The sequence below is a fragment of the Callorhinus ursinus genome, unplaced genomic scaffold (genome assembly GCF_003265705.2).
Source record: "Callorhinus ursinus isolate GAN/ISIS: 27379988/994484 unplaced genomic scaffold, GSC_fseal_2.0 scaffold27, whole genome shotgun sequence".
Classification (NCBI taxonomy): Eukaryota; Metazoa; Chordata; class Mammalia; order Carnivora; family Otariidae; genus Callorhinus; species Callorhinus ursinus.
Window position 1 is genome coordinate 1,586,106 of NW_027397089.1, and position 25,534 is coordinate 1,611,639.

The window sequence follows — 25,534 nt, forward strand, 5'->3', positions numbered from 1 at the left end:
TTTTTTTTTTTTTAAAAAGGGATTGATAAGATGTTGGTTAAAAAAAGGGAAAAAGAAAAATAAAAAAAAAGTCAACAAAAATTAACTTTGATGAAATAATGAATCATGGTAAAAAAAAAAAAAAAAAGCCATGAATCTATGTGCAGTATTCTCCTAGCGCTGGAGTTCTCCCGTTCTCCTTGATTGATCTACTTGGTCTTGGCTTGCTGGCTGTTTGTGCTGATCTTCTGGGGGAGGGGCCTGTTGCTGTGGTTTCCAAATGTCTTTGCCGGAGGCGGAATTGCCCCGCCCTTGTCGGTCCGGGCTAAGGAAGCTGCTCCGGTTTGCTCTCAGGAGCTTTTGTTCCCTGCAAGCTCTCGGTACAGCCTTGGAGGACCAGGGCAGAAATGGTGGCCTCCCAATTTCTACCCGGAGGAGCTGAGAACTCGGGGCCCCGCTCCTGTGCCCCCAGAGAAAAGCAGTCACTTCCGTGTCCCCGGTCTCTGGCCGCACTCCGTGCTCACCCGGCCTGTGACCGAGCGTTGCTATCTCTGGCACCCGACCCCGCGCAGAGTCTCCAAACCCAGCAGATCCCTGCAGTGCGTTCCCGCACCGCTCCTCCCCGGGAAGGAAGGGGAGTCTCCCCGGATCTGCCGCCTGCTGGGTCCCTGCTGGAGGAGCCGTGCCCCGACTGGGCCGCAGATCACAGTTTATGGCAACCCCGAGCTGAGAGCCCGCGACTCTGCTCCGTCTCTGCAGCCGGCTTCCCCGCTCTGATACCTGGGAGCTCTGGCGCACTCAGGCACCCCCGGTCTCTCTGTGACCCCAAGGGTCCTGAGACCACACTGTCCCGGGAGGATTCCACCCCCCCGCTTAGCCACTGCAGCGACGTCCCTCCACGGAGCCAACTTCTAAAAGGTCCGATTTTGTGCTCCGCGGCTCTAGCACTTGCCAGAAGCGGCCGGCGGAGGCCCCTCCCCCGCCGTCTATCCTCCCGAATATCGCCTCGGATTCACTTCTCCGCACGTCCTACCTTCCAGAAAGTGGTCACTTTTCTGTTCAGAGAGTTGTTGCTACTCTCTTCTTCGGTCTCCTGTTGAGTTCGTAGGTGTTCAGAATGGTTTGATCCCTATTCAGCTGAATTCCTGAGACCAGACGAAATCTAGGTCTCCTACTCCTCCGCCATCTTGCTCCGCCCCCTGATTAGAACATTCTTGTACTTATCTTTATATATTTATTATTCTTATTGTTCGTATATGGAGGAGTAAAATTTCTAAGCCATAGGTTATACATATTTTCATTTTTAAAACATTGAGGTATAATTGACATATAATATTATATTAGTTTCAGATACAACATAATGGTTCTATAGTCATATATGTTGTGACATGATTACCATGATAAATCTCATTAACATCTATCACCACACATAGTTACAATTTTTTTCCTTGTGATAAGACCTTTTTAGGTTTATTCTTTTAGCAACTTTCAAATATACATTCCGTTGTTACTAACTATAGTCACCGTGCTGTGCATTATATCCCCATGGTATTTATTCTATAACTGGAAGTTTGTACCTTTTGACCTTCTTCATTCGTATTTTTCACTCCCCACTCTTGCCTCTGGTAGCAACCACCAGTGTGCCCTCTGTACCTATGAGCTTTTGAAATTTATTATTTATTTTTTAAATCTTCTACAGTAAGTGAGATCATACAATATTTGTCTTTGTCAGATTTATTTTACTTAGCATAATGCCTTCATGGTCCACTAATTTTGTCACAAATGGCAGGATTTCCTTCTTTTTTTATGGCTGAATAATATTCTAATACATATATATTAGACTATATACGGATGCATATGTATATCTATATAGAATATTAGAATATTGGATGTAGAATGTTATTTATATATAGAATATTATATATAGAATATTAGAATATATTTCATATATATGTATCACCTCTTTATCCATTCATTCATTGATGAACACTTAGGTTGTATCCATATCTTGGCTATTGTAAATAACACTGCAATGAACATGGGGGTGCCTATATTTTTTGAGTTGGCATTTTTGTTTTCTTTGGGTAGATATCCAGAAATGGAATTGCTACATCATATGATAGTTCTATTTTTAATTTCTTGAGGACCCTCCATACTGTCTTCCACAGTGGTTGCACCAGTTTACATTCCTACCAACAGTGTACAAACGTTCCCCTTTTTCCACGTCCTCACTGACACTAGGGATTTCTTGTCTTTTTGATAAAAGCCATTCTAACAGGTGATATCTCACTGTAGTTTTTATTTGCTTCTCCCTGATGATTAGTGTTGTTGGGTACCTTTTATGCACCTATTAGCCATCTGTGTGTCTTCTTTGGAAAAATGTTCAGATCTTCTCCCTATTTTTTAATTGGATTGATTTTTTTTTTTTTTTTTACTGTTGAGTTAAATGACTTCTTTATATATTTTGGATACTAACCCCTTATCAGATACATGATTTGCAGATATTTGCTCCCATTCAGTAACTTGCCTTTTCATTTTCTTGATGGTTTCCTTTGCTGTGTAGAAGCTTTTAAGTTTGATGCATTCCTATTTATTTTTGCTTTTGTTGCTTTTACTTTTGATGTTATTGAAAAAATTATCACCAAGACCTATGTTCGTTGCTTACGGCTTATGTTTTTTTCTAGGAATTTTATGGTTTCAGGTCTTACATTCAAGTCTTTAATCCATTTTGAATTAGTTTTTGCATATGGTATAAGAGTTTCATTCTTTTGCATTTGGCAGTCCAGTTTTCCCACCATTTACTGGAGAGACAGTCCTTTCCCCATTGTTTATTCTTGGCTCTTTTATTGTAAATTAATTGATATGCATAGGTTTATTCCTAGGCTCCTTATTCTGATCTATTGGTTTTTTATCTATTTTTATGCCAATACTATACTATTTTGATTCCTGTAGCTTGGTAATATAGTTTGAAATCAGGGATTGTGATGCCTCCATTGGTGTGCGTATTTTCATTTTCAGTACATACTGCCAAATCATTTTCCAGAATTTCCCATCTGCCATTCTCATTGCAGAGCATTCTTGTTAATGCTTTCTATTATAAGTCTTTTTAAAGTTTTCCATTCTGGTTAAGTGTGCAAAGGTAAATTGTTTGGATTTTAACTTCCTGATAATGTGGCTGAGAATCCTTCGGTAGGCCTAATGACCATTTGGCTATCTTTTATGATGTGCATGTTCAACTGTTTTTCCTATTGATTATTAGGCGTTATTTGTATCTTTAGGATAAGAATTTTTGTTGTTTATATGTCTTGCAAATGTCTTGTCTCCTTTTGTAGTATGGTTTTTTACTCTCTGAACTGTGTATTTTGGTGAACAGATTCTGAATTTTAATTTAGGTCAACAAAGCAGTCTATTCCTTTATGAGCTATGCTTTTGTTTAAAGAAACTTTCTTATTTTGAAGGTCATGAAGATGTTCTCAAGGTTATATTCTAGAAGCTTTATTGTTTTAACGTTCATATTTAGATTTATACTTCCTCTGAGATTAATTTTTGGGTATGGCTTGAGGTAAAATTTACTTTGATTCCATATGGCATCTAATTGACCCAGGAGCATTTATTAAAGAGATTTTCTTTCTCTACTGCTCAGTCATATCACCATTATCAAGGATGACATGACTGTATATGTGAGGGCCTTGTTAGGTTTCTACTGTGGTATACTTTGTTTTAATAACTCTGTTTTAATAACTAAATCTGGTTGTTTGTGCTTTGTAGTTTTTTTTTTTTCTTCAAGATTTTCAAGGCCAAAGGTTAGGATCTTTCTTTTTCTTGTACAGGACCAGATATAAATAAGGGCTGCATAAATATTTTAGGTGAGGTGGCCCTGTGGTCTCTCTAGCCATTGTGGCATGAAGCAGCCATGGACAATACATGAACGCTAGATGATGGCTAATGCCCCAGTGAATCTTAAATTTATGAAATAGGCAGCATGCCAGATTTGGCTCAGGGACTGTAATTTTCTGAACCCTGTTCTAGGATATTCTTAGGTTTTTACTTTTCCACAGAATTTTTGGAATTTATTTGCTACTTTACACATATACATATATATGCACATGCACACACAGACACAGTATGAGATCTGAGATGGTGTTGAAACTGTAGCTCAATTTCAGAGAATTGAAATATGTAAAATAGTATGCCTTACAATCTATGAATATGGGTGTCCCTCTAATTATTTAAGTTTTCTTTAGTTTCTTTTAACATTATAGTTTTTTATGTAGAGCTCTTGCATATCTTTAGTTGGATTTAACTTTAGTGATTTAGTATTTTGTATTTTAATGTAACTCATCATTTTTTCATTTTTATTTTTTATTGTGATATATAGAATATAATTTAGTTTTTGGATAATAACTGAAGTGACATTGCTCAACTTACTAATAATGGTTTGTGGAGTTTTAAAAATTTTCTGCATAAACTATGCTGATCTGCACATTAGAGTTTTATTTTTTCCTATCTAATCATGGTATTTTTTGTGCTAACAAGTTTTTACAATGTAGAATAAAGGTGGTGATAGAAAGCATTCTTGTTTTGTTCCTGGTCTTAAGGGTAAAGTTTTCATGTTTGCATCCAGTGAGATGATTATATTATTTTTCTTTATTTTGTCAATGTGGTGAATTACATGTTGGGTTTTCAGTTAAAATAAATATATTTCTGGAATTAAACCAACTGATTCATAATGTGTTATCTTTTAAATATATTGGTTGCTATGCTTTACTAATACTTCTTAGAATTTTGAATTTATGTTATGAGTGATACTGATCTATAAATTTTTTTCTTGTCATAGACTTCAGATTTTGTTGTTTAGGTTAGGCAGGCCTCAATAAATGTGCTTGGAAGTATTTCCACTTTTTCTGTTCTCTGAGAGAACGTATGAAAGGTTAATGTCATATCTTAATTAAAATGTTTAGAAAATTTTGCTGCTAAAGTATTCTTAGCCTGGATATTTCTTCGTGGATATTTTAACTTCAGATTCATTTCCTTCCTTTCTTATATGTATGTTTACTCAAGATTTCAGTTTCCTCTTCTGTCAGTTTTGTGTGCTATGTTCTTCTAAGAATTTATTAGCTTTGCCCAAATTCTCAAGTTTATTGGCATAAATTTTCTTGTAATATACTTTTATGATGTGTTTAATTTCTGTATGATCTATAATGATGCTCTTTTTACTTTCTGGTATTAATAATTTGCATTTTCCCTCTTTTTCCCCCCCTTGATCCATCTTGGTAAAGGTTTATCAGTTTTACTAGTCATCTCAAAGAATTGATACTTGCCTTTATTGGTTATTTAATTTAGTTTTTTAAAATTTTATTGATTATTGCAGTTATTTTGTTACTTTTCCCCACACTTTGGGGCTTTAATTTGTTCTGTTTCTAAATTCTTGATTTAGACAACAACATTTATTTCTAGTCATTTGTCTTTTTTTTGTTTTTAAGATTTTATTTATTTATTTGACAGAGAGAGACATGGCGAGAGAGGAAACACAAGCAGAGGGAGTGGAGAGGGAGAAGCAGGCTTCCCGTTGAGCAGAGAGCCTGATGCGGGGCTCGATCCCAGGACCCTGGGATCATGACCCGAGCCGAAGGCAGATGGTTAACAACTGAGCCACCCAGGCGCCCCTCTAGTCATTTGTCTTTTCTACTATATGCATTTTAGGCCATGTATATATATATATATATATTATATATATATATATAATATATATATGTAGTATATATATATAATATATATATTTATTTTAGAGGAGCTTTAACTGTATCAACAAGTTTTGGTACGTTGTACTTTTGTTAACTTTGAGATTCAAAGTATTTTTTTTTAATTCTGAAACTATCTTATATTTACAGAAAAGCTGTACATATAGAAAGAATTTTTTTCCTTTGAACCATTTGAGAATAGGTTGCCAACATGATGACCCAATAGCCCTTGAATACTTTATTGCACAAAGGACATTCTCCTCCATAGCCATAATATAATACTGAGACTTAGGGAATTAATACTGATATGTTTCTACCATCAAATCCTAAGACCCTATTCAGTTTTCACCAGTTGTCCCAATAATATGTTTTAAAGCAGATGGATTCCATTCAGAATTATGTGTTGCCCTAGTTGTCATTTTTGGGGGTCTTTTTTGATCTTGAATACTTCCTCAGTCTTTCCTTTGATGACCTTGACACTTTTGAAAATGAAATGTCAGCTACATTATAGAATTTTTCTCATTTTGATTTTGTGTGATATTTTCCCTCATGTGTAACTTTGGATGAAATATTACAGAGGTGATACTGTGTGTTCTTCTTGTTGTACTCCATCTGGTGGCACAGGGTTTTGATTTGTTCCAGTTTTGGTTAGGTTAATTTTGATCACTTGATTAAAGTAATGTCTGTTAGCCTTCTCCACCAAAAGGTTACACTCCTTTTTTTGTAGTTAATCTTTTGGGAGGAGACCGTGGGAATTATGTTGGGAAGGTAGTTAACGGGAGATGCTTTGAGAGTATATAAATATGTTTCATCACTAGACTTTTAATTTATTCATTTATTTTACAAGTGTAGACTCATGGTTTCTTCTTTTTCAATGGTTTTATATGTTACTATTGTTTATTTTGGGGCTCAAATTTTCACAAATTTGACAAATGGGAGCACCTTCAAGTTGGCTTCTGTGTCTTTTAAAAATGCCGCTGTCAAAATACAAATCAAAACCACAATGAGATACCACCTCACACTGGTTAGAATGCCTAAAATTAACAACTCAGGAAACAACAGGTGTTGGAGAGGGTACGGAGAAAGGGGAACCCTCTTAACACTGTTAGTGGGAATGCAAACTGCTACAGCCACTCTGGAAAACAGTATGGAGGTTCCTCAAGAAGTTGAAAATAGAGCTACCCTACAATCCAGCAGTTGCATTACTGGGTATTTATCCAAAGGACACAAACATAGTGATTCTAAGGGGCACATGCACCCCATGTTTATAGCAGCAAGGTCCACAATAGCCAAAATGTGGTAATAGTCAAGATGTACATCGACAGATGAATGGATAAAGAAGATGTATATATATATGTGTATATATACAATGGAATATTACTCAGCCATCAAAAAGAATGAAATCTTGCCATTTGCAATGGTGTGGGTGGAACTAGAGGGCAGTATACTAAGTAAAATAAGTCAGTCAGAGAAAGACAAATACCACATGATTTCACTCGTATGTGGAATCGAATAAACAAAACAGATGAATATAGGGGAGGGAAGGAAAAAAAATGAGATGAAAATTGGGAGGGAGGTAAACCATAAGAGATGCTGAACTCTAGGAAACAAACTGAGGGTTGCTGGAGGGGAGATGGGTGAGGGGTTAGGGTAACTGGGTGATGGACATGAAGGAGGGCACTTGATGGAATGAGCACTGGGTGTTATATGCAACTGATGAATCACTACATTCTACCTCTGAAACTAAGAAAAAAAATAAGTCTACTTAAAAAACAAATAAATAAAGGTGCCCCTGTCATTCTTTTAGCAGTTCCTTACTTCTGGAGGCAATATGTTTAGGGCTTTTACTCTTTTTCTGGAAATATTTCTTAAATTCTACTTTGCATGATATTGAATAGTTAATCTGGCTTTCTTTTCTTTGATGTTTGTACAGTCTTTTTTCTCCTGGACTTACTTTTAATTTTCTTGTGTTTTTGTATTTAAAGTGTGTTTCTTGTAAGCAGCAGACACTTGGGCTTAAAAATACATCTACGTCGATAATATTTATCTTCTTTGAAGTGTTTAGGTTATTTACAATTAATGGAATTGCCAATATATTTCAGTTTAAATCATTTTACTGTTTCTTTTTTATTTTTTTTAATTTTATTCATATATTTTAAATTCCTTATCTCTCATTTCTTTTCTTCTTTGGATTTGACAGTAATTTTTTTAGCATTCCTTGTTTTTCCTGATATTAGCTTGTTAGTTTTACTTTCTTTTACTATTCTTATTCGTTACCCGAAAGAGTTCAACATATGCATAGAAGTTTCTTGGTATTTTAGAATCTGGTAAGTTAGTTTTGTTACAACTTTCCAGAAAATGCTTTAGTCCTAAAACATTTTAACTTATCTCTCCTCCCATGTTTGGTGTCATTATGAATGTTAATTTTGTATATAATATAAACCCACAAAATATTATATTTTGTATATAATATAAACATGATAGTTTATATTATTTTATACCATCAATATAATATAATTTGTATATAATATAAACACGATAGTTCATTATTATTTTATATCATCAATATTCTTTTTTATTTTCCATATGTTTACTCTATTAGGTGCTCTTCATTTCTTTGTCCATTTGTATGCTATATGCATTTTAATTCTGTATGAAGAATTCCCTTTAAAATTTATGTTGGTGCAATTTTGCAGCTTTGTTGTCAATAATTGTCTCAATTGTTTTTATAAGGAGATGCTCTTATTTGGCATTCACTTTTTTGTTTATTGGAAACAAATACAAAAAATGAAAACCTTGGTGAATTATTAGAAGGCAAACACCCACCTACCATTAACAAGGTCAAGAAATAGAACTTTGCCAGCACCCCAGAATTTGTTTCCAGGGACTTTCCCAATCAGATCACTCTGTTTTCAAAGAGTAAGGGTGTGTGTGTGTGTGTGTGTGTGTGTGTGTGTGTGTGTGTGTGTTTATGGTTTTATTATCCAAGTATGCACTTCTGAACATTATAGTTTAGTCTTGCACACTTCAAAAAAATGTTGTGGTATTTTCTGTTTCTTTTGGTCTACAGCTTTCCCTCCATTCCTTTGTTTTTCTTACAACTTATCTTACAGAAACTGGGCCGTTTGACGTCTATAGTTCCACAGGATCTTATTGACTATGTGCTTAAGGCACAGTTCATCATGTGTTTTTCTATTCTTTGTATTTCTACAATTTGACAGATTGTATCAGAAGGTTGATAAGACATGGGTTCAATTCCTTTGGCAAATCTGTTGGTGGTGGTGTGAACTTTCAGTGGGAGGCAAATGATGTATTGTTTTCCCTCTTTTTTCTGTTAGCAACCATTGATGCTTAGTGCTTGGATCTTTGGGGTTTTTCTACTTGTTAGTTGGAATAATGTTGCATTCTATCAACATTATCAGATCATATTGACATTGCATGCTTTATTTTCTCTCTCTTAGACCTAAGTGAGTCTTAGTTCTATAAGTAATGCTCACCACCACTCTATATGTCAATATTTCTGTAGTAATTTTGGTTATCTAAAGCTCAGTTGCTAGCAGATTTTTTAGAAGAGCTCATGGGAACGATATTCATCGTTTTTTTTTTTTTACGTCAACAACAATTTGTGCCCTTTGAATATGAAGAATATAAAATCTTTTGCTTACATTTTCTTTCCTTAGGTATATTAAATGTTATTCATTTGTTCTGTCATAACACATTTCTGTCAAAAACTCTGAAGAAAATCTAATTTTATCTTTCTTTAAGTGATGAGCTAATGAATTGCAGTTTTTAATACTTGTCTGTTCTTTGTGATGATTTTCTTCTTTGTGGACTTCTGTTATATGATGGATCCACTTTGCCTGTATTGAGTATTTGCTACTTTCTCTCCTTTTTTTTCCCCCACTTCTTTCTGATTCTTAAAAACAAAAATATTTCTTTCCAATTTCTGTTAAGGTTTTATCTATTGTGATTATTCTTGTGTCCTTACTAGTTTATTCCATTTCTAAGATGCTGTTTTATTTACTTTACCTCTATTTCCTCTTTGATTTATATCACCTCCTTTCTCTGTATTGCTAATTCTGATTTCTGCAATCCTTTCATGTCTGTATGTGTTTTGGCTCTATTTGAAATACTACAGTTTTAATTTGGTATTTGATTGTATCTTTTGGCATACTTTCATGTCTTGTAGAGATATTATTCTGCTCTCTAATCTCTCTTTTTTTAATGGTAACTTTGCATGTAATTAGGCCTTTACACCTTTAATTTTCCTGAAATTTTAATGAAATCTCGGTTCAGATAGCTTTTCTAACTTCACTAAGCTCCTACTTCTATTCGGTTGTGTTGTCTTCAAAAGTATGGCTCATTGTTGCTGAGATTTCCTGGCTTTGCTTCTCTCCCCATTTTTATGTGGACTTGCTTTTTTTCTTTGTCACTGCTTGTTCCAAGCAAAAGTTGGACTCTCATTAATTAACTTCCCTTCTCTCTAGCATTGGGCCTTTCAGCTCTTGGGTGCCTTTGCATCTCTACGATAGTATCAAACAATAAAGTTTTGTGTTTTATCCACTACCTTTTCTGGTTCTCCACTGGAATGTTGGTCTGTTACAAGTGACTGCTTTGGAGCTGGAGGCAGAAGCCTTCATGCCTGTTAATTATTGCTGAATATTGCATTAGAAAATTTAGTGATATACTTAAGGCTTTGGATGATTTTATATTTCTCCAGAGTGGGTTTACTTTTGCTTCTGGGAAGATAACTAGGCTGGGAAAAGTTTATCTTAAGTCAGTTAAAGATTTGACTCCCTCTGAGTTGAGCTTCATTCTTATTGAGGATTGCTTTCTGATTCATCCGGTGTAGCCTCTTAGGGTCCCAACTCAAACCTTATTTTTTTAATCCCTCAATTAAAAACAACTTAAACATATTGACGAGTGGAAAGAAATATAGAGTGAGCATGAATATAGCCCCTTTGATGATTTTTAAAAACTCCATTGTCTCCCACAGTTTGATGAGACCATGGAAATCAGTTTGGTTTGCTTCTTTTTCTTTTCTTCTTCTTCTTCTTTTTTTTTTTTTGCTTACTACAATGTATTTATTTTAAACATTGAAAAAATATTTTAAACAAAATTTTCATATTGAATATGCAATCTTTTAAGCCATTTTTGCTTTTACATTATTATATTTTCTTTTTTAATTTAATTTAATTTTATTATATTACGTTAGTCACCATACAATACATCATTAGTTTTTGATGTAGTGATCCATGATTCATTGTTTTCGTATAACACCCAGTGCTCCATGCAGTGGAGCACTCATTAATACCCATCACCTTTTTCAAATACAGGGCACCTCTTTTGGCTTCTCTTTTCTCCAGGTTTTTGGTTTCACGTGTATAACTTTTTGTTAGCTCTCTGGTGCCTCCAAAAAGATTATTTTATGTTTTTTCAGATTTTTCTAGTTGTTCTCAGGGGAAAAGTTGGTCTGAAACAATCTAATTTGCCATTGACAGAAGCAAGTTTGTTCTGATCATTTTTGAATGAAAATAATTCCCAGATTTAGCTTTATAATGTTTCTGTTTTCCTGCTAAGTTCTCAAAAAAAAAAAGTGAATAAAGCTCACAAAAACAAACATTGAGAATTTAAGAATCTCAGTGCTAAACCTATGCCTAAAGGTCTATTGTATAGAATGATTTTAGGAAGGGGACAAAGTATGTTGCAAAATCTTATGAAAGGCAGTAATAGAATGTAGTAATTCTTAAAAACAAATCTAGGAATTATTCCTTTGGAGGATTTTAAAGATAATGACCTAAAGTTAGTTTTGAGTATATGAAATTAATAATTGCCGACTTTCTAATGAATGTACATCAACAACATTTATTGTGCATCTGTGGATAGAACTGCTTTTAAGTATTCAGAGACTTCAGGGTTGATGTGAATACATTTCTAAGTTTATTTTCAATTGACTTTAGATAATAACCTAAATAAAACAATCTAATTTAAAATAATAAAGTAGATTAAAATAATAATCTACTCAGTTCATTTAAAAAATATTTTTTGTCACATAAATGAAAACCTAACTGATACATGATAAAAATTAACCCATATTCCCCAGTAAGGACCTCCCCGATAAATTGAGTCCATTTTTTTTCCTTCACATGGTAAAACATGTCAGTTAATCACAGAATTAATAGTAATATCCTAAAATAATATTATTTTTTAGAGTATATTATATTAAAATATTTTAACCAAGGTTTTAAAGCACTATAATTTTAAAATTGATGGAGTTTAGTCCTTTCAGTATTTTCTTTTCTTTTCTTTTAAATTTTTAAATTATTTTTTAAAGATTTTTTAAAAATTTATTTATTTGTCAGAAAGCAAGCAAGCGAGCACGAGCAGGGGGAGCGGCAGGCAGAGGGAGCTCCCGCTGAGCAGGGAGCCCTATGTGGGGCTAGATCCCAGGACCCTGGGATCATGACCTGAACCGAAGGCAGTTGTTTAACAGACTGAGCCACCCAGGCATCCCAATCCTTTCTGCATTTTATGTGTGACCATTATAGGGATGTGATCAAGGTGTCCTTTTTTTGTTGGTTAATGATTTATGTTCATTCATAAAAACAGAAGATCCTAAAAAGTGAATAAAAGCCACGTATGTGAAATATCCTTTTTCTTTCTGTGTGTGAATTTACATTCACATCTACATCTATAGTGACATCTCAGTGACCCATAATAATTTAAGACCTAGATAAAGCTTTCAGATTTTCCACTTGTCTTTTTATAATTAAGTGAATTTCAGATCTTTGATACGTAAAAAAAGAAAAAAAAAGTCTTGGGTAATGAGTTACATGACAAAGCTGTATCTCTTTCCCTCAGAGGAGGAGGTCCATGGATTTTTCTGGTAATCCAAGTGTTTAATTTTCAGGAGGAAATGTGTACAAATGGTGTTGTGTGTGTGGGTGTGTGCTTGTGCTTTGTATCCTTTATGCAAGTTGGATATGTATAGTACTAAACTGAGCTTTTTTATTGAATTTATCTTAATAGTCTCTTTGTAATACTCAGTTTATCTAGTCTTCTTGTCTACTTTCTGGAGACCATGCTCTGTATAACACCAGCACTAAGATATAATTCTTATATAATAACCAAATTACAAATGTGCACTTGTCCAGATGACATTTTTCTTCATCACTTTCACTTCAGTTGACACATGAATATGACCTGGGTGGCTGTTCTGGGCCTTCATAATATATTAAAACTTTCTGAACATTTTTATCAAAACAGAGTTCATCTGCCTGGTGCCATAAATAAATGAATGTTCTTCTAGTACTTCTCCTCTGAAGCAGTATAACAATTAGTTGATTTAGAAATCAGGAATATTTCCATTCTATCATTTTCTGCAGGATTTGTTCCTAAATTGGAAAAGTAGGTATTTATCTGATTAGCTCAAGCATAAAACAAAACTCTCAAAGACTTGATTGTGAATTGTTTCTTATTTTTTTTAAAGTTTTACAAGAAACAGTGTTTTATGTTCCAATAAAATTAACAGTTCACATGCTTTTTTCAAATGACTGAAACTTTCACACTTGTTGAGTAAAAGAACATTTTCCTCACATTTTTCTCATTATGGGATGATGAAACCTAATACTGTGTAATTATGTAAAAGGGCTTGACTGTCCACATATTTGGATATGTTCATTGTGCCAGAGATTACTGTAATCAGCTTTGTAGGTACTTCTGACAGTCCAGGATAGTTGATACTCAGAAGAAGACTTTGTAGGATTCAACTTGCAGTTCTTTCAGATGCAGCTGTTTCTGGGTATATACCATTGATAAATGTTATTAATAATTGTCTTTCCTTGAAATTTTAATCCCGTCTGATCTACGTAGAATTATATGCAACTGTCCATTTCCTAAGGAATTAGAAATTTCTTATTTGGTAGTGTAACGCATTAGCTGAGACAAATTTCATTTCAAGTCAAAAAGATTAATCACTTGGTTGATAGCTAATATATTCCAGCCTCTGGGAAAGAACCAACATATTTCCCATGAGCTAAACTAGTCATAATGTATCCTGTGATTCCTTATTATTACCAGTTTTCACTTTTCATAATAGAATGAATTAAAAAACAGTAACACTGCTTAAAGTTTTATATTTTTAATTTTTTTTAAAGATTTTATTTATTTGCGAGAGAAAGAGAGAGACAGTGTGCACAAGCAGGAGGGAGGGACAGAGGGGGAGGGAGAGGGAGAGGGAGAGAGAATCTCAAGCAGACTCTGCAATGAGCACAGAGACTTGTGTGGGGCCTCATCCCATGATCCTGAGACCATGACCCTAGCCAAAACCAAGAGGAGACGCCCAACCAACTGAGCCACCCAGGTGCCCCTATTTCTGATTTTAAAAGTAAAACATACTCATTGCAAGAAATTGGCAAAACCCAGAAATACAAAATAAGAAAAATTAGAAGATAATTTGTGCATTCTGGTATACCTTCCTCTATTTTTCTCTCTCTCTCTATAAACATATTTTCATCAAAATTTGTATTCTACTATACATGATCTTTGATTCTTTTTTCTTTGAACAATATAGATGTCCTTTAGTTAATCATTTGTTCAGTTTTGTACAGGTGTAAATCAAACAGGTATGATTTGATTTACAAATGAAGGAGCAGTATGATGCTCCTTCATGGAGCATACTGTCTAGTGAGGGAAATATAAAACAAATAAAGGTATAATTACAAAATATAAGTTTTATGAAGGAAAAAACAGGTGCTATGAAAGAGAATAATTTTAGGGGTAGGGGGCCAACATTAGCATGAGTACTTAGAGCCAGAATGCTGACATTTAAGTAGAGGCTTAAAAGATGAGAAAAAGCCAAGCAAGAGTGGGGTTACTCGCGTAGGTGCAAAGGCCATAGGATGGAAAAGATTTGGTGAGTAAAGGGATCTAAAAGAAGTCCAGCTGGCTGCAGTGAAGAGAAAGAGGAGATGCTGGCCTATGATGAAATCCCAGAGGTGGAAAGGAGCCGGTCCTGCAGACAAAAGAAAAAAGAGATTTTATTTGAGGTATTACGTGAAACCATGAGAGACCTTTTGGGAGGTGAAATTGCATGACTGTATTTACACTTTTCAAAAGATTGTTCTGGATGTTATATGGAGGAAGAATTGGAGGGAGAACAAGAAGACACAGAGATGTGAATTAGGAGGGCCCTGAGGTGGTCCAAGAGAAAGCTGAAAAGCTTGACGTAAGCTGTGGACAGGAGATCCAGAGAGAAGGAGACCGCTGGGAGATGTGTTTGAGGTTGGAACTGCCAGTTTCTGAAGTGGTGATGAGTAGGAGTTGGTGGGTTAAAAAGGAGGAGTTCAGAAGGATGACTCCCATTTATGGCCAAAGGAACCGAGAGGTTGATGGTGTCATTTATTGACAAGGCATAGACTTGGTAACACCAGGATTGGGGTGCTGGCTGTGGTATAAAATAAGTATTTAAAGTTCGATAATAATTCTGAGGAGCCTGTTAGACAACTACATGTATAAGCCAAGAAGGCAGTTGTATGCATCAGCCCAGACTCACTTCTGCATTTGGACGTTACCATCATGTGGATGGGATTTAAAGTCAGAGGAACAGATAAAATAATCTTAACAGAAGAGTGAAGATTGACAGATGAAGAGGGCCTAGAACTGTGCTCTGACAATGAGAGACTGCATGCCTGAGAATCTAGGAAGGGAAGAGAAACAGGAGTGTGGTGTCAAAAGCAAGAAAAGACTGCTTCAGAAAGGAAAGAGTAGACAGCCATGCCCCATGCTGCTGAGCAGTCTAGTGTGAGTAGGCCCGAAGAGTGACTGCTGGATTTTGCAATGTGAAGGTTACTGGTGATATGGTCGAAGGCATCGGGACTGTGTGTGGGAAGGCATATTGTAATAAGTGTTCATAATATGTAGATGATTAGCTAAAATTTTAATGGCTGCCTGTTAATCTTCACTTGAGATAGTGGAGTATATGCAGCTACCCATATTGCTGACAAGCCAGCCGCCCCTAGCAAACAGGCCTATGGATGTTTTAATGGCTCATAGGCCCTGGAAAATTGTTGGCTTGCAACTCAGTGGGGCTCACACTGGGAAATTTCACTCTGTCTTCTTTCCTCTGAGTGTGAGTTTGGGTTCAAGTCTATAAGAGGGATTTGGGTGCCAGGGAATATGGATCCTGGCTGAATTTCTATTCAAGAGTGTTGTGCATTTGCTGGTTTGGTGCTCTCTGCTGTGGCCTGGGGAGCTTCCAGGCAGAGTGGAAAGGCTGGGAGGGCCCAGCCTGTGTCTGGTTCAGACTTAAGCTTCTTGACCTCTGCCCTGCTCTTTTGGGGTGCATGGGTACTGCCAGCACATGGTTATTTGGTACAATCCCACTTTTTTAAAAATTAGAAACCATGGATAGGCTCATTGTTGGATTTTCTCAAGGCCTCACATGAAATAAAGGAGAGTCCTAGAAAGAATGTAGATTTTGTAGCCAAAGTGAATGTAGATTTTGTAGCCAAAGATTGTAAATCCTCAAAAATATTTATTTATTTTTAAAGATTTCTCATCTTTAAAGTGGGACTAATAATACCTACCTTTCATGGTTATGGCAAAGATTCAAAGTAATGTGTGAAAAGTACTTGAAACAAAGTAAGTACTAAGTAAGTGGTGGCTGTAATTACTATTATTATTTAAAGAAATGTTCACTAGTTTGGAAGTGTTGAATTAATGACCTAAGTTGTGATTTGTCTGTATGATATTGGTCCATGATATAAAACATTGTCAGATACATAAGCCTCTGCAAACTAGTTCTTTTTTGGATAATTAGTTAGCAATAGCCATAGTAAATCCTTTGTCATCAGTATTTTGTACCATAGTTTTATTATTAAAATTTATGTAAGCATGACCTTCACTTTTTAGTGGATTAGCACAGTTTTCTTATTCCTATTTAAAAATAGTATTTCTGTGAGCCTTAATAAAAGTTCGTTCTCTGATAAGATGGCATGCATAATGCTGTTCAGAACCAAAGGTTAAAATTCCCTTATTAGAATTCCATGGGAGTAGGAGGGGAAGAATGGAAGCTGAATACAAAAATAAAGAGTTGTAAAATTTATTTATGTTTCTGCTCTGACTTTGGAAGCAGAGCCTGGTGGCCTTGCTGACTAGAAAGTTTTATTTCTTGGTTTCCACTTCCCCTAAGATGGAGAAACTTACTTTTTTTAAGCAAAAGTGCAACTCACTAGCTTAAAAACAGTGTTATAGGTCCTGTTTTAGGCTGTCTAGATACCATAAGAATTAAAGCAAAGCAAAACAAAACAAAAGAAAACCCAGTGACTGAAGTAATAGATTATAAGAAAGTTCTCCCCAAAACATGGCTAATAAACTGTTTCGTGTAGAGGACTTCGTGATTATGAATACTTGGACCCCTCCAGTCATAAGAATATATGTTGCTAGTTATACACTAGGTTAGGAAAAATATTTGTGATACGTTAAAATTTAAGGGAGAAATAACTTCTTTTGACTAGAATGGGATTTGGCTTTCAAGTGGGGAAAAGAGGGGAGAAAGTGTTAACAGCTTGTTATATGAATTTGCAGAAGCTGCTGTTAATTTGAATGAACTCACTGCTTATTTTCAGATATCCCTGTATGACTAAGAGGGAGTGATTTTGTCTCCAGAAACTTTTCTGCAGGACTTTACTTTATCCAGTCATTTGGATATTTATAGCTTATGTTTTCAAGGAACTATATTAATACTAGGTACTACACTATAATAGGTAACCATGCAAGGCTTGATTTTAACCTCTCTCTCTTTTTCTCTACAGTTTGGAAGGACTGAAGTGATTGATAATACTTTAAATCCTGATTTTGTACGAAAATTTATCCTGGACTACTTTTTTGAAGAAAGGGAGAACCTTCGTTTTGACTTGTAAGTTCTGGTATAACTTGCATTGTTTAAAAATGGACTTTTAAAGGCAAATTTTGTAACATATGGCTGGGTCTGGTTGCACAAATACTAGATTATATTGGCAGGAAACCAGATTAATTCTACTGAGTGTGGCCTGAGCACTATTCCTGGCACTACTTTGTATTTTATAGGTTTTTGGCTCTATGTTTATTGAAAAAATTAGTGAGCAATTTAACTATGCCAAAATGCTGGGTGGTATATATGGACATCCTTTCAAACCATCTTCAGCTTCAGTGGTTTCTTTACAAGTTCCACATATACTCCAAGGTGATCTCATTTACTCCATGGCTGGTATCCCTCAGATCTTGAAGTTTCTGTCAGCTGCTTCTTTGTATACTATATGGATCTCTGCCTAACTATTGCTTCCTTTTTTTTTATTATGTTAATCACCACTGTTGCTTCCTTTTATCTCTTCATGGCCTCATCTTTCCAAGACCCAAGATGCTGGAGCCAGAGTTTTTGATATTTTTAATACTCTTGTGATTTTGATGCTGAATTAGGCATATCAAAATATTATCGTTAAATTCAACTTCTTGTCTGCAGAGAATCTGGAGTCTGTTTGTAAGATATTATTCATTACTGAGTTTTTGTTTCACAGATATAAACTCTGACGGTTGTTGAAGTATCTGGATATTGTTCAAAGGAAATCTATTGAGAGGGAAAAGTATAACATATAGTATGTACTTAAAAGAGAGTTTATGAACAGTGTAAGTCTTTAAAAATAGAAACGTCTTTAAATAGCTGGAAACAATAAAATGTACCAGGCTGTCACAATTTGTAAATATTTTTTGATAAAAGCTATCAATATCTTATTTGAAAAAGTCCTAGATTGCTTCCTAATGTAAAAACAAAGTTATTTACCATGAACAGCCTTTCTCGTTTTCTTCTAAAATGTGTGCAGTAAAATATCCTTCTGTTTAAAAAAGGAGACCCTTATACCAGGCCCTTTCCTTCAAGAGATAGGAGTTCTAAGTATTCGTTATATTTATCAAGCAAAATTTATTATAACCCATTTGCTTTTTATGTCCTTGAAACCCCTTTTCAAATAATAAAAATGATACTTCTGAGAAAAAATCCTAAAGAGGAATATAATGATTTCCTGACCATGTTTATCATGGAGATTGCATTGTTATTTAAAAGCCACATATAAATCATGTTGAATATGGTTCTCCCATTGTTTAGGGCTTCATAGCAGCCGTTTTTAAGAATTCTCTCTCACACCAGCATGGTACCTGCTTAATTTTTTCCCTCTGCTTGTAGACTCAACTTTATCCTAAAACCGGCCATTTGTATTGTTTGTTCACTTGCATTCTTTTCTCTCATTTAAAAGTAGTAAATATTTATTATAAACTTTAAATAATATAGGCATTTAAAAGTGAAAATTTCCTGTTAGTTCAATACCAAAAAAAAACCTCAATCCACAAACAACAAAAATGTAAATGACTGGATGTATGTACTTGCAGATTTTTTTTTTTAAAGATACGCAAACATATGGGAGTCTCAATATTTAGAAAAATCACAAATATTTTCCTATTACTGGAATTTTTCAGATATCTTTTTATGCCACTATATTATATAGATGTTTCATTTATTTTAATGCTGCATAATTTTCATTGCTTGAGAAAACACAATTTATGTAGCCGAACATCTACTGATGGACATTTTGGATTGTTCTATTTTTACTATTACATGTAATCCTACAGCAAATATCCTGGTATGTAAATTTCTTACTTTTTTTTTTTAATTTTCAGAGTATAAATAACTCAGAGTCAAATTTTAGGATGAAAAGATGTGGACAAGAGTACTCATTCCTGATTCTAATCTTTGAGACCAACTTAAGAGATCCCATACGCTTTTTAAGTTTTATTTTAATTTAACACTTCCATACATCACCCTGTGCTCATTACAACTAGTGCACTCCTTAGTCTCCATTATCCATTTAACCCATCCTCCCACGCACCTCCCCTCTGGTAACCATCAGTTGTTCTCTATAATTAAGAGTCTGTTTTTTGATTTGTCTCCCTCTCTTTCTTATTTTTTTCCCTTAGCTCGTTGTATTGTTTCTTAAATCCCACGTATAAGTGAAATCGTATGGTATTTGTCTTTCTCTGACTGGCTTATTTCACTTAGCATTATACTCTCTAGCTCCATCCATGTTGTTGCAAATGGCAAGATTTCATTCTTTTTTTATGGCTGAATAAGATAACATTATATATATTATACACACATATAATATATGTATATATCTTCTTTATCCATTCACCAATCGATGAACACTTCAGCTGCTTCCATAATTTAGCTATTGTAAATAATGCTACTGTAAACACAGGGGTGCATGTTATCCCTTTGAATCAGTGCTCTTGTATTCTTGGGTAAATACCCAGTAGTGGGATTGCTAGATCATAAGAGTTCTATTTTTAACTTTTTGAGGAACCTCCATACTGTTTTCTCCAGTGGCTGTACCAGTTTGCATTCCCACCAACAATGCATGAGGGTTCCTTTCTCTTCACAACCTTGTCAACACCTGTTGCTTCTTGTATTATTGATTTTAGTCATGCTGACAGAAGTGAGGTGATACCTCATTGTAGTTTTGATTTACATTTCCCTGATGGTAAGTGATAATGAACATCTTTTCATGTGTCTGTTGGCCATCAGGATGTCTTCTTTGGATAAATATCTCTTCATGTCTTGTGCCCATTTTTAATTGGATCATTGGGGGGTGGTGTTGAGTTTTATAAGTTCTTTACTTACTTTGCATATTAACCCTTTATTGGATATGTCATTTGCAAATACGTTCTCTTTAATAGGTTGCCTTTTAGTTTTGTTGATTGTTTCTTTTGCTGTGCAGAAGCTTTTTATTTTGATGTAGTCCCAATAGTTTATTTTTGCTTTTGTTTCCCTTGCCTCAGGAGACATCTAGAAAGAAGTTGCTATGTCAAAGAAGTTACTGCCTATGTTCTCTTCTAGTTCTTTATGGTTTCAGGTCTCACATTTAGGTCTTTAATTCATTTTGAATTTATTTTTGTCTATGGAATAAGAAAGCCATCCAGTTTCATTATTTTGCATGTGGCTGTCCAGTTTTCCCGACACCATTTGTTGAAGAGACTGACTCTTTTCCATTGCATATTCTTTCCTGCTTTGTCAAAGATTAATTGGCCATATAATTATGGGTTTATTTCTGGGTTTTCTATTCTGTTACATTGATTTATGTGTCTGTTTTTGTGTCAGTTCCACACTGTTTTGATTACTACAGCTTTGTAATATAACTTGAAGTCCAGAATTGTGATGCCTCCAGCTTTACTTTTCCTTTATAAGATGGCTTTGGTTATTTGGGGTCTTTTGTCGTTCCATAAAAATTTTAGGATTCTTTGTTCTAGTTTGTGAAAAGTGCTGTATTCTAATAAGGATTGCATTAAATATGTAGATTGCTTTGGGTACTACAAACATTTTAACAATATTTGCTCTTCCAGTCCATGAGCATGGAATATCTTTGTATTTCTTTGTGTCATCGTCGATTTTTTTCATCACTGTTTTATAGTTTTCAGAGTACAGGTCTTTCACCTCTTTGGTTAGGTTTATTCGTAGGTATCTTATTATTTTGGGTGCAATTATAAATGGGATTGTTTTCTTAATTTCTTTTTTGGCTGCTTCATTATTGATGTGTAGAAATGCAAGATTTCAGCACATTGATTTTGTATCCTGTGACTTTACTGAATTCGTTTATCAGTTCTAGCAGTTTTTTGGTGGAGCCTTTTGGATTTTCTGTATAATACAGTATCCTGTCATCTGCAAAAAGTGAAAGTTTTACTTCTTCCTTACCAGTTTGGATGCCCTTTATATCTTCTTTTTCTCTGATTGTTGTGGCTAGGGCTTCCAGTGCTATGCTGAATAATAGTGGTAAGAGTGGACATCCTTGTGTTTTTCCTGACCTTAGGGGAAAAGCTCTCAGTTTTTCCCCATTAAGGATCATGTTAGGTGTGGGTTTTTTCATATATGGCCTTTACTATGTTGAAGTATGTTCCCTTCAAACCTACTTTGTTGAAGGTTTTTCTCATGAATCGTTGTTGTACTTTGTCAAATGCTTTTTCCGCATCTATTGAAATGTGATGTTTCACACTGATGGATGTGCGAATACCAAACCACCCTTGCAACCCAGGAACAAATCCCAGTTGATCGTGGTGAATGATTTTTTTAATGTATTGTTGAATTCAGTTTGCCAGTATTTTGTTGAGAATTTTTGTATCTATGTTCATCAGGGATTTTGGCTTGTAGTTCTCTTTTCTGATGTGGTGTTTATCTGGTTTTGATATCAGGGTAATGCTCACCTCATAGACTGAATTTGGAGGTTTTCCTTCCCCTTCTATTTTTTTGGAATAGTTTAAGAAGTATAGGTATTCATTCTTCTTTAAAGTTCGGTAGAATTTGCCTGTAAAGCCAAGGTCCTATATGCATTGTTCTCTGAACTCATTGCCCGTGTTTTAGCTCTGATTTTCAGAACCATTTCTATTTTGTTTCATCTGCCCAAAGGCCCCGGGCACCATCACAAACAGCTGCTACCAGGCGACTATATCACCACTGTCCCTACTTGGTCCTAGTTTCTTAAGCCTATGTCCTACTCATCCTTTATCACCTATGTCATAACTGTGGCTATTACAGAATTTCACAAGCAGAATGAAAAGAAGGGTGCTTTCAAAAGGAGGACAACAATCAAATGTTTGTTAGTCAGTAGATCAAGGAGCAAAAATTAAGAGCTGGGCTAAACATTTTGGAGAGGAAAAGAAGGTAAAGAATGATTTACCTATACACAGAGGCTAGTGATCACATTCTCATCTCCACTGAAGATGAGGCTATGGAAGCTAGTGGGTTTTAAAAAGTGTCCAGTGCAAGAAATGTAATTCCACTGAACTCAGTGCTGGTTAGTCTTCAAATATTATGTCTCTTTAAACAGGTAGCTTTTCAACAATCACTCTGACAAACTAGTGAGTCCAAATGAGAATATATTAGGTTAAGGGAGTCCAAATGAGAATATATTAGGTTAAGGAGGCACCTGATACTTATGTCATGTTTGTAAGCTTACTAGATATACTTAGCGTGAACAACGGAAGACTTAAAGGTAGGAGGCAGTTAGGGCATTGCTAGAACATCCTATACTTCCCTAGTATTTGATGATAAATCAATAATATTGTTTAACTTATATGTGTTTCAGGGAATTAAAAAAAAAAAAAAAGGAAAACAGAACCAATACATTCACTGGCAGAAATTCAGAAGGAAGGAATGATAAAATGGTTTAATATGGTTGTTACAAATACCTTCCATTTATAAACTAAATGAAATAGTTACAGAAGCTCATGGAGTTTGAGAGTTAGTATATAAGTTTTATACGCACAGACAAAAAGAGGTTATTTTTGTTAGTAATACCACTACTCTTATTCACAGTTTGTAATAGAATCATACGCATATATAACTAATCTACCCAACAGATTTCTGAGGTGGAATTCATCCATTTTTGTAAATGAGAAAACCAAGGCGCAGAAAGTGTAATATGTTCAAAGGATCAGATTTTGCCGAAAATAGTTCATAATGAAATGCTACAAAACCTGAATTTCTAAAATTTTATGAAGTCTAAACTGGGTTATCTTTATTTTGTCTTGGTTATCTAATACGGATGAAAGTATATGTTTAAAGTATTCTGCACATTGAATATAATAATATGATAGAATATATTTAATCTATCTAAATAAACAAAAGTAAGACTGTCTAGGAAATCGTTATGTTTGTTAGGAATGGGAGCATGTTACATCATTTCATCTGTGTGACAAGAAGAAATAGAGTGACAAAAATTAGTGTAGGTAAATTGATATGTTTTAACTTCTTCAGCTTTCTCTTCTAAAAATTATAGTAATTTTCACAGAAATTATGTAATGTTCAAAATGTGAAAGCATGGGTGCCTGGGTGGCTCAGTTGGTTAAGTGACTGCCTTCGGCTCAGGTCATGATCCTGGAGTCCCAGGATCGAGTCCCGCATCGGGCTCCCTGCTCAGCAGGGAGTCTGCTTCTCCCTCTGACCCTCCCCCCCTCATGCTCGCTCGCTCTCATTCTCTCTTTCAAATAAATAAATAAAATCTTTAAAGAAATGTGAAAGCATATTGCAAAATTAAATTATGTATCATTTTATCTTTTGAATGCTTTTGGTTAATTTCAGCTATTTGATTCAAAGAGCTTTATTTCAATTGTATGGCATCTCTGAAAAATTCAAACAATTAGGGCCAGAGAAAGGGATACCTGATTATCAAGAAAAGCAACAAGTATATTCTTAGTCCATGTAGTATTTTTGATATAACTTTAATTAATTCCTTTTTATTTACCATGTACCATGAGAAAATCTCACATAAAACCTTTAACCTGAGCAGGTTTTCTTTTTCTCTTCTTTGTTTCTTTCCCTCTTTCTTTCTTTCTTTCTTTCTTTCTTTCTTTCTTTCTTTCTTTCTTTCTCTTTTTCTTTTTCTTTGTGATTTTTTTCCAGCATATCTACCTAAATAAGTATGGAAAACACTGTATGTTTTCACTAGTTATGTGTATCTATTTATTCATTAGTATACCTAATTATAATTGTTTTTTTCTTTATTGAGGGATAATTGGCATATGATAAATTATACTTGTTTAAATTTTACAATTAGGTAAGGTTTTTTTTATTATGTTATGTTAATCACCATACATTACATCATTAGTTTTTGATGTAGTGTTCCATGATTCACTGTTGGCATATAACACCCAGTGCTGCGTTCAATATGTGCCCTCTTTAAAACCCATCACCAGGCTAACCCATCCCCCCACCCCCCTCCCCTCTAGAACCCTCAGTTTGTTTCTCAGAGTCCATCGTCTCTCATGGTTCGTCTCCCCCTCCGATTTCCCCCCTTCATTCTTCCCTTCCTGCTATCTTCTTCTTCTTCTTCTTTTTTTTTTTTTAACATATAATGTATTATTTATTTCAGAGGTACAGGCCTGTGATTCAACAGTCTTACACAATTCACAGCGCTCACCATAGCACACACCCTCCCCAATGTTGATCACCCAGCCACCCCATCCTTCCCACCCCCCACCACTCCAGCAACCCTCAGTTTGTTTCCTGAAATTAAGAATTCCTCATATTAGTGAGGTCATATGATACATGTCTTTCTCTGATTGACTTATTTCGCTCAGCATAATACCCTCCAGTTCCATCCACGTCATTGCAAATGGCAAGCTTTCATTCCTTTTGATGTCTGCATAATATTCCATTGTATATATATATACACTATGTCTTCTTTGTCCATTCATCTGTCGATGGACATCTTGGCTCTTTCCATAGTTTGGCTATTGTGGACATTGCTGCTATAAACATCGGGGTGCATGTACCCCTTCGGATCCCTACATTTGTATCTTTGGGGTAAATACCCAGTGATTGCATTACTGGGTATAATTGGTTTTTAAATTTTGTCTTAGCAATGTGCAATTCCTAGGAAGAAATATTCATTGTAGGCTATTTGGAAAATAAAAACAGGATAAACTAGGCGATAAAATCATTTGTAACCCCAACCTGCATCTCCCAGAGAACTACAGCGATACTCCAATGCATTTATGACAACATGTCATAAATGAGGGAACAGCGATGTTGAAGAATACAGTAGTCTGAATTGGCCAAGAGACAGATGTAAATGTTTTTCAGAATTGTGTTTTATTTAATCTGTCCATTGATTTCATAAAATTCTAAAAAAACAATTAAAAAGAAGCTGGGAAAATGTGTGATGTAAAGAATTGCCTCTTATGGAAGGTTTGAGAAAAGGTTTTCAGGAGCCTTTTTTAATTTAACTTTCAATGCT

The 25,534-nt window shown here is 35.0% G+C and overlaps 1 protein-coding gene across 4 annotated transcripts in view; it reads left to right on the top strand.

Annotated features, from left to right (window-relative positions):
- Window positions 1-25,534, top strand: part of CPNE8 (copine 8) — a 240,834-nt gene that overhangs the window by 50,820 nt on the left and 164,480 nt on the right. For all 4 annotated transcript variants that reach the window (XM_073877714.1, XM_073877713.1, XM_025879525.2 and 1 more), the window contains one exon: window positions 17,534-17,637. In XM_073877714.1, coding sequence (XP_073733815.1) covers window positions 17,534-17,637 — 104 coding nt within the window. The remainder of the gene's footprint in view (window positions 1-17,533; window positions 17,638-25,534) is intronic.